This window comes from Erinaceus europaeus, chromosome 7 (genome assembly GCF_950295315.1).
Source record: "Erinaceus europaeus chromosome 7, mEriEur2.1, whole genome shotgun sequence".
Lineage (NCBI taxonomy): Eukaryota > Metazoa > Chordata > Mammalia > Eulipotyphla > Erinaceidae > Erinaceus > Erinaceus europaeus.
The window spans coordinates 59436163-59454524 of NC_080168.1; the positions used below are offsets into that span (position 1 = coordinate 59436163).

Sequence of the window (18362 nt, forward strand, 5' to 3'; positions counted from 1 at the left end):
CTGTCCATATTCAATGTTTTTAAAACAAGACTGTCTAATATTTAACCAGTATATAAAATATGGTGGCGTTACTCTTTTCTCTTGGAAAACAATCAATAAATTGATGAAACATCACGAAACACATAGTTTCAGTGAAGCTAACAGATACTACATGGATAATTTCTGGTAATTATCAAACCATAATAACAATGATTTTGTGTTGATGTGATCAATTTTTACAAATTTTTTAAATATTTTATTTATTTAGAACAGAGACAGAGAAATTGAGAGGGAAGTGGTGATAGAGAAGGAGAGAGAGGACAGAGAAAGAGAGAGAGAGAGAAAGAGAGAGAGAGGCTCCATTTGTGAATCTTCCCCCAGCTAGTGGGGGCCAAGGGCTTGAACCTAGGTCACTATGTATTGGAATATGTGCTCTACCAATTGTTGCACTGCCTAGGCCCTGTATGATCAATTTTTAAATGATATGGCAATATAGAGAGACACTGACTAAATATTCCCATAATTATACAGGAAAACAAAATAATCATTTGAAAATGTTTCACCTTATTTCATGATTATAATTTTTTTTTCTAGTGCTGGGGAGACAGTATAGTGGTTATGCAAAAGATTCATACCTGAGGCTGTAAGGTCGAAGGTTTAATCCCTTGCACCACAATAAGCCAGAGTTGAGCAGTATTCTGGTCTGTATATGTGTGGATCATTCTCTCTGCATCATTCACTCCCATTAAAATAAATAAATATTTTTAAAAGACAATGTAAATTAAAAATATCTTTCCTAAACTATTATCAAAATTAGTTTGATTTCCAAAGATGTTCCATTAGCAGAAAAAAATTCTATCAAACTTCAATCACATGAACACTAAACTGAAAGTAACATCTTTTCTGTCCTTTTAAAATTTCCTAATTTAGGGACCAGGCAGTGGCACACCTGGTTAAGTGCATACATTACAATGTAAAGACCTGGGTTCAAGCCCCTGGTCCCCACCTGTAGGGGGAAAGCTTCACAAGTGGTGAAGCAGGGCTACAGGTGTCTCTTTTCTCTCTCTCCCTCTCTATTTCCCCTGCCCTCTCAGTTTATGTCTCTATCCAGTAAGTAAATAAATAAATAAATGAAAATAAAAAAAATTTCCTAACTTATGTCCATCTTTTTTTCCCCACATATTTATTACCTTTCTTTTAAATGATGGCAAGATATACTGCTTCTTTAACCATGTTTCTCCTTGCTAAATCTGGTGATTCTGCTTCAAAATTTTATTTTTGCTCATTCTACTTTTTTTTTTTTGCTCATTCTACTTTTAAGATTGTTCTATCAACTGAGTAGCATGCACCTGAATCTCCTGAGTCTAACACTGTCTTGCTCCCTCAGTATTGAACTATCTGCTCTTATATCATCAGCCTGTTACTGCTCCCACTATGATAATATGCCTATGTTTCAAATATACATCCTATTGGTAAGGAAAGAAAAGGTAATTTTTAATAATTTTGTACTGGAAACCAACTAGAAAATATTGCATTAAGAATGTTTTGGGGAAGGGGCTGGGTGGTGGCACACCTGGTTGAGCGCACATGTTACAGTGCGCAAGGACCCATGTTCAAGCCCCCAGTTCCCACCTTCAGGGAGAAAGCTTCACAAGTGGTGAAGCAGGGCCGCAGGTGTCCCTCTGTCTCCCCCTTCCTCTCAATTTCTGGCTGTCTCTATCCAAAAAATAAATAAAGATTTAAAAAATGCAATCAAGAATGTTTTGGGGAGGGGAAAATACAAATTAATTTAATTTTCTAAATTTAAATTAGAAATTATATAATAATAATAACTGTTTTCAACCAGAGAGAGAGCTCACCTGGTAGGACAAATGCCAAGTGCAAGGCTCAAGTTCAGGTCCTGGACCACATGGGAGATGTTCTGGCAACAAAAGGAAGCTTTGGTATTGTAGTGTCTCTCCTTCCCTCTCTCTCTTACTCTCTCAAGTCTATCTGAATGAAAAAAAAAAGGTTTAGTTATAGTCAATGTGCCAACATTCTGATAAGAACTTGGGTAGGAAGCAGAAGTAATTCCCCTAAAGATTAACCAATGTCAGTTGAAGTCTACAAAGGCCAGACCTGCTCGGACTGTTTATCACACTGATTTCAGGTAAATCTGTGAGGTGAACATCAGCTACTATACTGTCAAGCATCCTTTACTTACATGAGAACTTATACCTTACACTCCTAAGGACAAAACAAAAAACTTAGAATATTGTAAAGATTATTGGATATTATCTGAAATACTGAGTTTGCTGGCATTTCTGTTTTCTTGTAGACAGAAATATTTCTCACACACACACACACACACACAAAAAAAACCTAGAAAAAAGGAAAAAAGTAGCTTTATAGGTATATTGACAGCTTTTGGTACTGAGTCAAAATGGTCCTAATTACTAAATTCTAAAAATGAGTACCATGAAATTCAGATATTATTGAAACAACATTAATTGGTATGACTTTAACCCACATCATCAGCTGTAAAATTATCATAGTTTCTTTGAAAGCTACAAGCTTGATTTGTGTGTAAAAGCATTAAAAAGAAAAATGGTATCCTCATATGGGAGGGGAAAGAAGCAAGCTTATGAAAACTGGAAACCCTCCCTCCCCCAAGTCTGCTCTTACTTAACAAACTTTGGAACACTTCTAGGATTATAAATACAAATGCTAATACTTACACTTTATAGTACTTATATACCACTTAAGTAAATTCAGAATCAGTATTTATATGGACTTTAAGATTATCAAAGTAGTTATTTAATACTTATGAGATAATTAATAATGAATTTTATTAATTGTGCAGTTAATGCCTATGCCATTTACCTGATAACCTGATATGGAAAAACAGTCCAAAATAATAGCATAATAATTTAGAATGAAAAAGCCATTTGTAATTTATGGGATTTCTAATGTTTCGATTAATTCATTTTAGTTAATTCGGTTTTATATTTGCATTTCCACAGAAATCACAAAAGTTATCATGTATGTGTGGCAGAATGTATCTGAATGACTGAATTGACATTAGGACTATTTAATCTACAACATTTCTAAAAACTTCACTGAGCTGCCATAATTTTTGTCAGCATATGTAGTACTGAATGACCATTAAAATACCTGAATTGAAACTATTCCAGTCTAGCAGTTTGTAAGATCTTGTGTTACCCATAATTCCGACAAAGGCTGAGTTCAAAACAGCAAATTAGTAGATCAGTTTTAGATGCAGAATAGTAGAAATAAAACAAAAAACACTACAAACAAGAACACAATTGACAACACCACTCGACAGGAACTGGAAAGACACAGACAGCAGAGTTAATAAGAAGTAGAAATAGAAAGGGGAGAAGGAGCATGCTATCATAATCTAACATTAACTAAAGCCTAATTACTTAAGGTAATTACCTTGATTTTTAAAACCACACCATTTTACCTTTGCTGCATGATCTTGTTTGCTTAATATTTAACAAAGGAGGAAATGCTAAAGGAAAATATTCCAAAACAACAATCCACACAACTAGCAGGTGGTAGTGGTTTTAAAATAAGATTTCTTCCCGCCCCCCTCTACACTTAGTATGAAATGAAAATTCTCCATATTCATTATTCAAAAAAAACAGCTTCAAAATCCATTTGAGAGTGCAGATATAGCACTTTAAACATTATCACATGCATCTTAGCTCATCTTAAATTCCCTTGGCTGAATAACTCAGTGCCACGACATGAATGCATCACCCTTCTGGTACATGCTAACCTAGAGTCTAGTCTTAATATTCAGCTTTTCCAATAAGTTCAATTTTTGAAAAATAATTATTTAAGGGACCTGGAGATCAATAAAACAGTTTTAAGAAAATATTTGCTTCTAATGTGTAACACATATACAAACAAATCTAAAGAATGTAATATTTATAACAAAATAATGTATTTCTGGAGTCAGTAAAATGTATCATTGGTTTATATTTAACTGAAAAGAAAACAAAACAAAAATATAATTCAGATACCATCCTCAAAGGTATTTAAGGCATATGCCCATGACCTTTTGGGAAACAGACCATTAATAACTGAGAATTTCTATGTGTGGGAGAAAAAAAACTGAAAAGTTTGGGAAAAGGTAGAGAATGGGTGTGATGGTAATTATAATGCACAATGTATATTCTATAATAAGGATTCCTGATTTATTTCTAGGGGTGGATTTTCACATGGATATAAATAAATTCAGGGAGGGGGTAGTTAGCATAATGATTATGCAAAGAGACTCTCATGCCTGAGGCTCCAATGTCCCAGGTTTAATCCCCCACATCACCATAAGCCAGAGCTCAACAGTGCTCTGGTTAAAAAAAAAAAAAAAAAAAAATACAATAAACTCAAAAAGCTGCTACTTAGTAAAAAGTAAAATGATTTTAATTACAGCACTCTACATAAACTTATTTAAGTAATTTTCAGTTGCGCACCCAAACTCTGTAGCTTACACAGAGTAAACAAAATAAAAATATTTAAAATCAATAGGAAACAACACCAATGATTGAATATATTCATGAAGCCATTTATGCAATTCTCTTACCAGCCTATACCACCTATCAAAATATTTGAATGAATGGTCCACAGAAAAATAAGCAACCAGCCCTGGGTCATACAATTAATATCATGTATCTTAATTTGTGATTTCCAAGTTCAAGTTCATATATACAAAGATGTGGAACTTGGCATAGTCTTCAAATCTCAATGCATTAGACTGGCACTTTGCAATTAATTATGGAAGAATACAGACATAGCGCAATAAAGAGAAGAACCGATATTGACCAGAAAAATTAAGAAGAGGAAAAAAAATAAAAATAAAATGAGAAGTAAGAGAGAAGACTAAGGTCTAGCAGATGCTTTGGTTCAGCTGTAGTATTATATAACCCTAACTATGACTGCTATTTTGAAACTTTGTTCAAGGTCTGAAAATTTCTATTTTGTTTGTAATCATTAACTCAAATAATATCAAGTCACAGGTCAAAGATTATTATTATTTAAAGAATGATAATATTCTGCTCAAAGTCATTATCTACAATGCTTTGCATATAATGGCTATAAAGTATTTGGCTTTTCATAGCTGTCAGTCTCATGAAGAGACCACAAAGAATGACAATTTAAAATGTTCAAAAATAGGGCTTGTGAGATAGCTCACAGAACTGAAGACTTTGGTGTCTCTCCCATTCATCTCTGTCTCTCAGTATCTATCCAAAAAAAAAAAAAATCAGGTCACAGCAGTAAATCCCCTGCAATGACAAAAACAAAAGTTTTTTTTATCAAAAAGTATATGTATATACACTGATAAGAACTAAGAATACCAATAAAACTTTAGGCATGAAGTATGCTAGCAAAATAGGTGAATCAAGCAAATCACCAGACAGTGATAAAAATGCCTTCTATTTATCGCTTTTACTTCAGATCTAGAAAAAAAAACATAAACATTTCTAATGTGAGGGCCTGAAATTACTGGCACTTTGATGTCTCATTTCTTTTATAATCGTGGCCTCATAATTTAAAGGAGTAAGAAAATGAGAAATCAATTTTTTTTACAAAATTCTGAGATAATTACACAATGTCTGTAACTCTATTCTAAAATAACACATATTTTAAGAATAAGTAAATTCATCAGCCTATAAAGTGTGAGTGCTAGTGAAATAAACAAATTTATAAACACTAGCCAAACTTCAAAATGTGCTGACTAGGTCAAATAAAATAGTTGTCAAAACAGTTTCTTGAAAGATCCCATAAAGGTGACAACTTGGCCAAAAACAAAGCAAGGTTTAACTAACATATACTTCTAATAAGTTTCACTAATTATAATAACTGAACACTGTAATGCAACTTGTGCTACTTGACACTTTATTTTCCATGTCTCTTTTTCAGATAAATTTGATGTTAACAATATTAGATTTTTTTTTTTAAAAAAACTCTTCAGAATAGTAACTTAAGGAAATGAAATTCTAGAAACAAACAAACGTTTAGAGAACGTACCAGGATTGTGGATGCGATCCAAAAGCTTCACAGAGCGTGCACTAACAACACCCCCGACGTGAACAAGAAATCCTGGAGGAAACGCCGTCAAGGTGAAAAATGGAAATTCCTGGCAGAGAGGGTGGGAGGGAAACACAGCTGACCATGTGCAACCATGTGCAATGTAGACAGAAAAAAAAAAAAGGTGCTTGCTAAATAGCTTTTCATCAGGAAATGAACTGTCCTTTAACAAAGGGCTATCAATTATATATTCCATCTACTTTGGAATTAAGCATCCTTGTCTGCTTTAAATAGTTCCAAGTTTTGTTTTGTTTTTTCCCCCTCCAAATTTGTTATGTTCTATAATAGTCAGATGCAGCTTTCATCAGATTTCAAGGAGAAAAAAAATGTTTTCATGGTTCCCAATTTGAGACACCTAGACACATTCTTCCTTCCTCTCGATGTTCTATTCTGACAGGAATGTCCCCATGAGAAGTCTTTCCTACACCCTGCCCTGTGTCTACTTTTCTGTCAGGGAGACTCCCTGCCTTGTATACACCCAATTCCAGGCTACCAGTAAAGATTGTGAGCGCCAGGGAGAGCTCGGATAGAAGGTGGAGGTAAAAGAGGCAGGTGGACTGAGAGGGGGAGCAGCGTGGGTTAATAGAAGACAGAGACAAGTAGAGAACCTCCTTGTGGGATTACTCTCTAGGGCAGCAAAAGAAAATATGTCTGCAAAGAGTAAGGAAAGGGGAGAGGTAAGTCACTGAGAGCTGGGGGGAGAGTTGCAGGGAGGGGGGATGTGCAATAAAAGTTCTTTCAAGGTCCTGCTCTCTTTCAGATTCATAAAAATCATGGGGGGGGGGGGAGGCATGCAAGAGGAAAAGCCAGAAGGGAGAATGCATGGAAATAGCACGGAAGAAGAAAGAGGGTTCCCTGTGGCTTCCTCAACACACCAAGCCTCTTGTATTATGGAACTTGGATACAATTAAAGAGAACCTATTATCTGTCTTGTCTTGGCAGCGAATATAATGCAGCTCATTTCATGAGAAGTCACTTACCAGCAGCCTTGGCTATTCAGAACCAAACAGAACTGGAGATGAGTACAACAGGGCTCTCAACAGTCTGTCTATAGAACAGCTCCAGTTCCAAGAAGCAAAGTCAATGCACTTTATTCACAAGAAATTCATATCCATGTTGTGATTTAGTGTGATATTACAGTTTAGAGCCAGGACCAAAAATCAACCACTATCTTTTTTATTATCTAATTAATTAATTATTAATTTTGGGGGGGTGGACAGTAGCAGAAAAAAAAAAAAGCCAGGTGAGACAACACTACTAGAAGCAGGCACAACAAAATCAGTCAGGCTGGCTGCTTAACGGATGAAGGATACAGACTCACCAAAACATAATTCACAAAGCATAGCAGCCTGGAGTTGTTTAGCACAGTCTGCACACTTCTGTAATCCATGAAGATACAGTATCACACATGTATGTTTATGTGTGTGTGTGTGTGTGTGCACATGCACACGATGTAGAAAAAAAAACAACCAGAATTTAGAAGTGGGGAGCCAGTGGTGGCACACCCCACTGAGCATGCACATTACCATGCACAAGGATTCAGGTTCGATCCCCCCGCTCCCCTCCTGCAGGGGTGAAGCTTCACAAATGGTGAAGCAGGTATGAAGGTGTCAATCCTTCTTTCTCTCTATCTCCCCACCCCAACTCTCAATTTCTCTCTGTCCTATCCTATAAAATAGAAAGAAAAAAAAGTGTCATGATTGGTAGATTCATAGTGCCAGCAATGAGCCCCCAGCAACAATCCTAGTGACAATAAAAAAAAAAAAATTTTTTTTAGACAAGCCTTTAAATTAACAAGGACAAGAAAAAAGACAGGTTATGTGAAGAAAAAAAAGAAAAAGAAAAAGAAAACAGTCCAAGAAAGTAGGTAGATTTGATCCAAATGACAGGAAAATAGAAGCGAGAAAATGAGGGGTGAGGGCTGTGGCAGAAGGGAGGGCTTTCCCTTAATTGGATCATAAAATGTCCCATCAAGATGTGTCCCATAGCCATCTGGACTTCATTGGTCTAAGTTTTAAAAAAACACATATTACAGTAAGCTTGTGTTACTAGAAACATGGCTATTTTGCCAAATTGATTTTTGAATATTTTCATTTTCATTCTCAATTATCTCAGGCATATAACAGTTCCATAGAATTAAAAAGCACTTTACACTTAATCTTTTATACTTTACTAGCTTAAGGACAAAGACATTGAAAAAACGGTTGTAAGTGAAAAGGACCGTGGCACTGCCTTCTTAAACTGAGAAATTAGGCAGGTGTGTATACACTGGAAAACATCCTAAGAACCTAAGTGATGCCTTACTTCAGGCTCCATTTACTCGTCTCCCTTAAATCTTAGTCTCCCTCAAATCTCAGAGGGAGCAGGGGAGAACGAAAGCTTCATACAAGAGATAGATACAGAAGACATGGTGGGGGTGGGGGGCTAGCTGCCCATGGAAGAGGAGGCCATTCTGCCAGTGGAGCCTGCCTGTCCCACATCTTCCCAGCTACCCAAGTAGCACCTCCACCCTCTGTGACACAACAGGCAGAAACTGGGGTCAGTTCAAATGGTGTTAACAGCCAGAACTGCATCTTCAGGATGGCTACTGTTGTCGTTTACAGCTGACTGCTAAATGCCTGCCATCTCTACCCCATCACCAGGGAACTCGGAGAGCATATAGCATGCCAGCCCTGTGCACTGTGCAGATCATGATCAAACTACCCTTCTCACACTTATCATGCTCTAAGAGAGAGAGATGATTACCACTATGTCTTGGGTTGGAAAAGAGAGAGAGAGAGAGATCCTGATATCCTGAGGGTTTTTCGTTTCTGTACTCTTCCTGAGCAACAGCCTTATTATCTGCCTTGCTGTCTTTCTTGCTTGAACTAGCAAGCTAAATTGTTTTACGAGCTGGAGAGATAGACGGCTTACTGGACAGGGTGTGTGTGGTCCCCAGCACCACAGGGAAGTACCAAGACATTTCCTCTGGAAAACTCTTAAGATATCTTTCCTCATGGTACCTAGCTAAGACCTCACAGGTCACAGGTTGCTGCTTTGACATAATTCAAGTACATGGAGCATAATACTATTTAAAACACAGTATGTGCTCAAAGGTTGTTTGAAAATTCATATGAACACAATGAAGTGTGTATTTCTGAAAAAAAGGAAGTAGGATTTTTCTTAGAAGATATTTATTTTATTTTCAATCACTTATTCTTTTCATTATCCCAAGAGGTGAGGTGAGAGTAAACTTTCTTTTATTGCCTCCAGGGTTATTGCTGGGGCTGAATATTCAGCAGCACTACAAGTCCCTGTGGCCATTTTTTTTACCTTTTTTTCTTTTCTGTTTTATTTGCTAGGAAAGAAAGAAATGGGGGGGGGGGGCAGGTAGAGGGAGAGAAAAAGATTAACACTTGCAGACCTGCATTACTACTCATAAAGCATCCCTGCAGGAGGTGGGGAGCAGGGGCTTGAACCCTGGTCCTTGCACACAGTACCGTGTGTGCTTAACTGGGTGTGCTACCACCCGGCACCCGAGAGTAAACTTCGCAAAACTTCAAGTATAGATATGCATGTCTAGACACAAAACTTTTACTCTACCTCAGAATACAACTTGACTTTCACCAAGAGTAAGATCTTTATCAGAAAAGTTTGTTTTATATCAGTATTTCCTGATTTGTGTTCCTCAATAGCATGTACTTTACCTATAAAGTTTCATAATAAAGTACAGTTTGGTAAAAACTAGTTTAAGGTAAAGTAACTAGGTTTCTTTACTGAAGAAAAATACACACTTTGAGTGCTAAGAATATTTTGTATGGGTGAAAGTTACTAAAAACTAAATTTATTTGTCTTACAGCAAACAGTTTTTAAGTGGAACTTAAACCTAAGTCACTTTAATCTTATTTCTCATTTCTCAATGATCTGGCCTACTACAAATATCTTTTCAACTTATTTTTAATGATTTTTATCAGATTGAAAAAAAAAAGCTCTCGGGGGTTGTGGAGATAACATAATGACTATGCAAAGGCCCTGAGATTCCAGGTTCAAGCCCCAGCACAACCATAAGCGAGAGTTGGGCAGTGTTCTGGTGTCTAGTTCATTTGTGTGTGTGTGTCTTTCTGTATTTCTCTCATTAAAAAATAAATCTATTGGGGGGGTAGTCGGTAGCACAGCGGGTTAAGTGCACACGGCACAAAGCATAAGGACCGCTCAAGGATCCTGGTTCAATCCCCCAGCTCCCCACCTGCAGGGCATCTCTTCACAAGTGGTGTAGCAGGTCTGCAGGTATCTATCTTTCTCTCCTCCTCTCTGTCTCCCCTCCTTTCTCGATTTCTGTCTGTCCTATCCAACAACAATGACATCAATAAAATCAATAACAATAATAACCACAACAACAATTAAACAAAAAAAAAACCAGGGCAACAAAAAGGGGGAAAAAAATAGCCTCCAGGAGCAGTGGATTCATAGTGCAGTAACCGAGCCCCAGCAATAACCCTGGAGGCAAAAAAAAAAATTATATATATATTAGCTTCTTCAGTAAAAAGGTGGTACTGCGCAAATAAATTATTGCTTTTCCTCAAGAACAATTATAAAACCACTTAACTTATTAAAGAGGCAAAAGAGAGAAACAGAGGTTTAAAAGTGAATATAGTGACACGTGCAGTTGAGAGCACACATCACTATGTGCAAAGGACCCAGGTTCAAGTCCCTGGTCTCCACCTACAGGGGGGAAGCTTCACAAGTGGTGAAGCAGTGCTGCAGGTGTCTCTTTTTTATCTCTCCCACTCTATCTTCCCCTACCCTTTCAATTTCTCTCTGTCTTATCAAGTAAATTTAATTAATTAAGGGGGTCGGGTGGTAGCACAGCGGGTTAAGTGCATGTGGCACAAAGTGCAAGGACCGGCATAAGGATCCCGGTTTGAACCCCTGGCTCCCCACCTGCAGGGGAGTCGCTTCACAGGTGGTGAAGCAGGTCTGCAGGTGTCCATCTTTCTCTCCCCCTCTGTCTTCCCCTCCTCTCTCCATTTCTCTCTGTCCTATCCAACAACGAACGACATCAACAATAACAATAATAATCACAACAAGGCTACAACAACAAGGGCAACAAAAGGGGGGTAAAAAGGGCCTCCAGAAGCAGTGGATTCATGGTGCAGGCACCGAGCCCCAGCAATAACCCTGGAGGCAAAAAATAATAATAATAATTAATTAAAAGTGAATACACTCACTGACACGACCTAGAATTCAAGCTGACAGAGTGAAAGCATATCTGATCACACATAGGGGGAATTCTTCATAATTTTCCCAAAACAAAGCCACCCCATGATATTCACAGGTGAACAGGAAAATCAGAAAGGATAATGCTTTCCGGATCTACTATGGACACAGGATGGAAAAGTCATCTTCCAGCCTTCATAACTGCTACTGCAAGTTAACAGCGTAGGTATATAGTTATTGCTCCACACTAACTTTCATGGAGACTACTTAATCATGTGTGTCCAGGTAGACTAAGGATCCGAGAGTCTAAGAATGTTTTAAAGCATATTTGTAAACATAAATTTTATCCACTCTAAGTATGAAACAGCTCTCATTGATAACTATTTTTTCTCTTCTCAAGCTGGAGGGAAGGTTTTAAAACTACTTATGTGAGATAGTCATGACACAGGTGCAACTGCAAGTTTTGTTTCTTTAACTTAAATATTTTTATTTACGATTGGATAGAGGCAGAGAGAAATTGAGAGGGGAGGAGGAGACAGAGAGGGAGACAGAGAGACACCTGTGACCCTGCTTCACCACTTGTGAAGTTTTCCCCATGGAGGTGGGGGCCAGGGGGCATGAACCTGAGTCCTTGTGCACTGTAATGTTAGCACTTAACCAGGTGCACCATCGCCTGGCCCCTCAACTGTAATTTTCTACTCATGTTAGTTATAGAATGGCAATTAGACGACAAGAAACATTCCTAGTGTGTGGAACTCTGTAGGCAATATAAAACCATGAAGGGGAGGAATTAAGAGCAGCCTGGTGGGAGAAAAAAATGGTGAGTGGAGACACACACACACACACACACACACACACACACACACACCCCTCATTCTGCCCTCTTTTCCACTTTTTTTTGTCTTTTTCCTGTATCTGGCGTCAGGGTATGGTTTGAAAGGTTAAGTGGGATTTCCGATGTAGTAGCAGGCGTACCTGCATGTAGTGAGATTAGCAGAAAGGTAACTACTGACTAACAGGGTACAGAGCAAGGAAGTATAGACAGCTAATGTCTCATGGCTGCTTCCTTCAGCTCTCCTCCCTCTGGCACTGTCTAAATGATAGTGAATATAGATACTTTTGACACCAGGAGACAAAAATTAATTGTTGTATTGTTTACAATAATAGGATCAGAAAAACACTATTTTCAAAATCCAACTTCCGGAAAGTAGCTTGTTTTATAGAATGCATCCCTTTAAATAAGAATTTGTTAAATTTCATCTTATGTTCCTTTGCTAGTATAAAGTGGTGGATACAAAAGAAAAGTCTGTGAACCTCAAATTTAGACATAATGAAACCTATGGAACTGTGCCTTAAAATAATTGACATGGCTTATAAAAGCATGCACTGTATCTACATGTCAACAAGAAAGAAATAAAAACATGAGCCTCATACTGCTATTAAAACAAAAGAACATTGCATTATGCAAGGGGAAAAGCTGGCAACACTTGTTGCAACACTTGTTAAAAGCTTACAAAAAACTGAAATGATTGAGATGAAAGCTAGGAAAGCTACCAATACAAGAAAGAGGTTCTCACACATGTTCAGAAACATACCCGCCTTCTACAGAACCTATGAGGTGATCCTCCCTTAGCAATGAAGTTTATACAGAAGAGAATAAAAAGAGAGAAATCATCCCAAAACTTCAGCTACTCATATTCCTACTTAGCATATTTATCTAAACATTAAGCTTATAATTACAACAGATGTAGTCACATACTAAATAACTATATTGCTTGTTATCAACAGAAATATTAGCCAGTAGTAAAAATAGCCAGAGGAAATAAGCATGATCTACAAGATTACTTTAATAAAATAGAACCAAAGTATATTTTCTGGAAAAATGTCTACCACTTCCTTTTGTATTTTATAATTTTTTTTAATTTTTTTATTTATAAAAAGGAAATACCGACAAAACCATAGGATAAGAGGGGTGTACAACTCCACATAATTCTTACCATCAGAACTCTGTATCCCATCCCCTTCCCTTCCCTTCCCTAATAGCTTTCCTATTCTTTATCCCTCTGAGAGTATGTATTTTATAATTTTATCATAAAACTAGAAGCAATCCCTTCATTCACTGGCTCTTCCAAATAGAATACATCTAATACAAGTCTGGATAACAGTTACAGAATCATCCCAGCTAAAAAGAAATGGGTCGTAAACAAATTTTTGATACTCAAATACATTCTAAAATTGGAAATGTCAATTTTATGCATAGGGATAGTTTATGGAAATGAATTATTTTAAGTACATGAAACCATAAAACAATGCACAATGTGAGAATAAGAAATGCTGAGTGAGTCTTACCCTCTGTTCCAGTGCGGATTGCGTCTGTTGTCTTAAAAGAGCTTTAAATGGCCCCCCTTCTTTTCCAGCACTCCCACTTCCCATTCCTACAGAACATCAGTACATAAAGAACAACCAGAAAGACAACTGTAGATGTAGAAAAATTAATTGCACTCACATTCATAAGCATTCCAAGTAAAACCCATTAAGATGATCCAAACATTGTAAGAACTTAGGACAGCAACTACCTACACATTTTGCTCTATTTCATCAGTATGTTTTCTTGATAAGAAAGATGTCTAAGTCCTACTGATCCCGGTTAGTTTTATAACTAACTTGTTACGGGATTTATTGTTTTAATTCTTTTTAGCAGGTAAGTATTCCTATTTTTAAAAGTTAAATCTTCTAATAAACACTAACAAGATATGCCAGTTACTATGTTAACAATGTAACACTGAATAAAATGAGAAACATTGTTTCTTTAAGAATAAGTATAGGTGCAACACTAATTTTGCTTACTTTAAAATAGTCCAGTAAGAACATTCCAAAATCTTCTAAAGAACATGAATTTTAGACAATTTTGAAATAGTCAAATATATTTTATAATAGCTTCACATTCCTAAATACAGCATTCTATGATAAAACAGTATTAACATTCATACATTTCAATACTCATTTGTAAAAAAAAATCAACATAATTTTTATAAACTAAAATCCATGGACATATAATAGACATATTACAAATGTACATAATTGGGGATGAAAAAATATTTTCTAAGCTTAGATGTGTTTTCAAAGACTTCTCAATGTATTTCCCTATCTTGTTTTATTCTTTTGGTAGTACCAAAAGACCAACTATGGTGAAAGAATTAAAGGAAATGGGAAACAGGCAGGTAAGAAGCCAGGCTCTATCTACTAGAGTTAGCAATTCAATCCCTACCAAAAATATACAGTCAGATTTACTACAATGCCTTTTAAAAAGGATGTAATTTACTTTTACATTTTTAGCTGTTCTTGGATAAGGAAACAAAGATTAGCATGTGTATAGTCCCATTCTGGTCTTTAATTTTTTTTTCTTCAATTTTTCTAGTAGGAACCTACATGCAATTTTTAGAGACTATACAATACTAAACATAAAAATGAAACTAAGATCTTTATGTGAAGCTTACTGAAAGCCAGAAAATAAAGTGTGATTTTATAAAGATAAATGAAATATCAGAAAATATAGCATAATGATCCAATAGTTAGTACAAGACGGGGAAAAAACAGCGAAAGACTATCACCAAAATGAAACTTAAACTGATTCAAACAGAATGATTCATTAATGTAACCATATGGTTCAGCAACATGATGGCATAGGTCCAGTGTGAATGGAGTTGGTGTGAAAGGGAGGGAAGGAAAGCTTTTAAAATGAAATGAATAACTACTGGAAATCTCCAGATCTATGTACTCAGACATAAAAGTGTCCAACATATAAAATAATGTTTGCAGAATATCCATAGTTATACATCAAGCAATCCTTGTGATAATTTTAACTCTTTCAGTAAGAAAAAAAATAAGTAGATTCTGTATAACATTAATCAAGAATTTATCATAGTATAAAATAATCATTTGTTCAAAGATGATTTGAAATAAAGGGAGTAAAAAGCTGACAGAATATGATCCTACCAGAAGCAGCCAGGAACAGCTCTTCACTGAAAGAAACACTTTTCCTCAGCACTGGGCTGACAAGGCTAGAATGATGAGGGGTAAGGCTAGATTCCGAGAGGAGGAGACAGGACTTTTTAAGATGAAGGGAACCACAAGAGAGAGAGGGGGATCTGGGACACAGGAAAATCCTACGCCCCTGTGGGTAAGGTGCTGCGAAGGAAAGTAGCAGAAAAAAAAAAAAAAAAGATGCAGGTTCAGAAGATGAACAGAAACACAAGGTAAGGATAGCAATGATGAAGCAAAACATAACAGTAAAAATGAATTTTTAAATGTATACATAAATTACACTAAGCATATGAAGTCATCAGCAAAACCATCTCTGTACAACACAATAAAAAAAAAGGCAAAGTCTAAAGCATAAAGTCACCCTGACAAACTTGGTTTTGCATAAATCAAATTTTTAAAATCCTAATACTGAATATTATGCCCCACTAATAACCACTTTAAGCTTATTTCTTTTAGGTATTTCATAAAATCTAATGTTTACTCACAATATAGTTTTTTCAAATTAGAGAAAAAACACATTTTCTTAATCTGCTAATGAACATTTCTAAAAATATATCAAACTAGTCAACTTAAAGCTGAAATATGGAAAGATTTGTTAAATAAGTTTTTATATGTTTTTTGATCACCCTGAATTACAAGCCTATAAATGTTGTTAAAACACCTGATTTCTTAAAAATATTTAAAATTGCCTGCCCATTTTTATCTTGAAATTGTGTAAGGTTAAAATGAATGACCTTGTACAAATTTTCAGAGCAAAAAAAATTAGTTATCCCAAATATAAAATCTAAAGTACTAAAACAGAATGCAGGTATTACTAACTAAAACTTCTCAGTCATGGTTATTTTAATTGAACAGTCAGTTAAGAGCACACAGTACCACACTGTAGGTAGACAATTACCTTTATTAAGTTTAAATAACTATTAACTTTTTCTGTCTAGTTTCAAGACATATGGCAATAGTTTTCCTTTTCCTCTATGATTTCTAATACTCCAACAGGATAGTAGAACTATTTGGCTTTACAAAATTTTGAGTATCTAAGGTTCAAACACCCTCTGGATCACAAATACTATAACATGGTTAAGAGTCTGACTTAAAAAAAAATATCTATATATATAGATATAGATATTTTTTAACTGGATATCAAAAAACATCCTAACAGGGACCAGGTAATGGTACACTTGGTAGAATGCACGTGTTACAATGCACATGGACCTAGGTATAATCTCCTGGTTCCCACCTGTAGAGGGAAAGTTTCACAAGTGGTAAAGCAGTACTGCAGGTGCCTCTCTGTTACTCTTCCTCTCTATCTCCCCTTTCCCTCTCGGGTTCTCTCTCCCCATATCCAATAAATAAATAAAACCTTTTTTTTAATCCAAACATTCTAAAATCCTCCTACTAGTAGATGAGTACTTTGGGATGGGGATGAGAATAAGTCTTACAAAATACCAAAAATTAGAATTCACAGAAGTAAATCGTTTTATTGAAATTTTAAATCTAATCTGTATATACACATATATAATATATAGTTATGTCATGTCTTTACATGTCCTGAGTAACATGTATATATATATATTTAAAATTCATCTGATTTGTTGAAATTAAAAAAAAAAAAAAAAATACCTAACTGGAAAAGCAGGTCAACATTGTCAAACAGCAAACAGGAAAAAAAAACAACTTTCTCACTTTCTGGCTTACCAGTTTACATACAATAACTCAATGATTAACAGCGTAAGTATTCCTATTCTTTCTCAGGAAATCAATCTTGTGAATAGGAAAACATGAAGACAAAGAATCATAAAATACATTTTGAGCACTGGAGAGACAGCTTAGTGGTGATGCAAAAAGATTTTCATACTTGACACCCTACGTTCCTAGAGTCAACCACCAGCACCACCAAAAGCTACAGCTGAGGTGCTCTGGTGCCTCTGTCTCTTTCTATATTTAAAATAAATAAAATATTTTAAAATATATATTTTGAATTACAATTTGAAATTCTAGAACAATCATGATTTTTCCATTTTTAAGTCTCCATAAGAAATAGAAGAGCCCCTCAAGAGTAGTCAAAGCTATTTAGGGACTTATCAAAAGTATGGCCAAACGACTGAAAAATAGAAGTTGCTAAATACACACAATTAAAGCAGTGAATTACATGCAAAACAGTAATTTATTTAGAGGCATTTTATAGCTAAACATAAAGATACCTCTATTACAAATGACTTTTTGAAAAATAAACATTTAGATCTAGAAAGTATAATGCGAAAAGATCTCACTAACACACTTTACTGTGTACTATAAAGTAAAAGGAAAAGAAATTTGACTCACTTCATTGCCTGGCAATATTCTTTATAGTGGGTCTTTTTGTGAATTTAAAAAAAAAAAGGAAACACAGAAAGGCCAAGGAAATACATTTAAGAATTTATCTCCCAGGTTCATTCCTGATACCACCATCAGTCAGAATTGCACAGTGCTCTGGTCTCTGTCTCTCTCACTAAAAATAAATAAATAAATGTGTGTGTTTATGGCAAAGAAAAACACTGAAAAGTGGCTTGAAATATACAAATAAATAGCCAGTAAGTAAACTCTCAAATATAGTTTAAAGAAAAGATGTTCTTCACGGAATACCATTAAGTCTTTTTTTTTTATTTGATTGACATGCATTTTTTTTTTAATTTACTTATTTGATAGAACAGAGAGAAATTAAGAGGGAGTGGGAAAGAGAGAGGGCGAGAGAGACAGAGACACCTGCAGCTACAGTTCACCACTTGTGAAACTTTCCCCCTGCAGGTGGGGACATACATTTTTAGGCAAGGATCTTATCATTTATTTAAGTCCCTATAATCTGAATATCCCAGGTTTCTGATACCCCGATATCATAACCAAAACATCCATTATTGTCAAATATCACACTATTCTTACTCATAAGTAAGAATACATATGAAAATAATTCTTACAACTAATAACTTACATGAAAATAATACTATTTTTTGCAAAATTTTAATATTGATGAATTCTCTTCTTTATATGTATGACTGCATTTATAAAATATA

The 18362-nt window shown here is 35.6% G+C and overlaps 1 protein-coding gene across 23 annotated transcripts in view; it reads right to left on the bottom strand.

Moving 5' to 3' along the window:
• C2CD5 (C2 calcium dependent domain containing 5) overlaps nucleotides 1-18362 on the bottom strand; it is a 109031-nt gene that overhangs the window by 60369 nt on the left and 30300 nt on the right. For 10 of the 23 annotated variants that reach the window (XM_007517898.3, XM_016185928.2, XM_060194503.1 and 7 more), the window contains 2 exons: nucleotides 13621-13706; nucleotides 6016-6124 (listed from right to left, as the gene is read on the bottom strand). In XM_007517898.3, coding sequence (XP_007517960.1) covers nucleotides 6016-6124; nucleotides 13621-13706 — 195 coding nt within the window. Of the gene's footprint in view, nucleotides 1-3132; nucleotides 3199-6015; nucleotides 6125-12866; nucleotides 12900-13620; nucleotides 13707-15267; nucleotides 15460-18362 lie in introns of all 23 variants that reach the window. The other 13 variants (XM_016185924.2, XM_060194509.1, XM_060194506.1 and 10 more) reach the window with 6 other exon arrangements.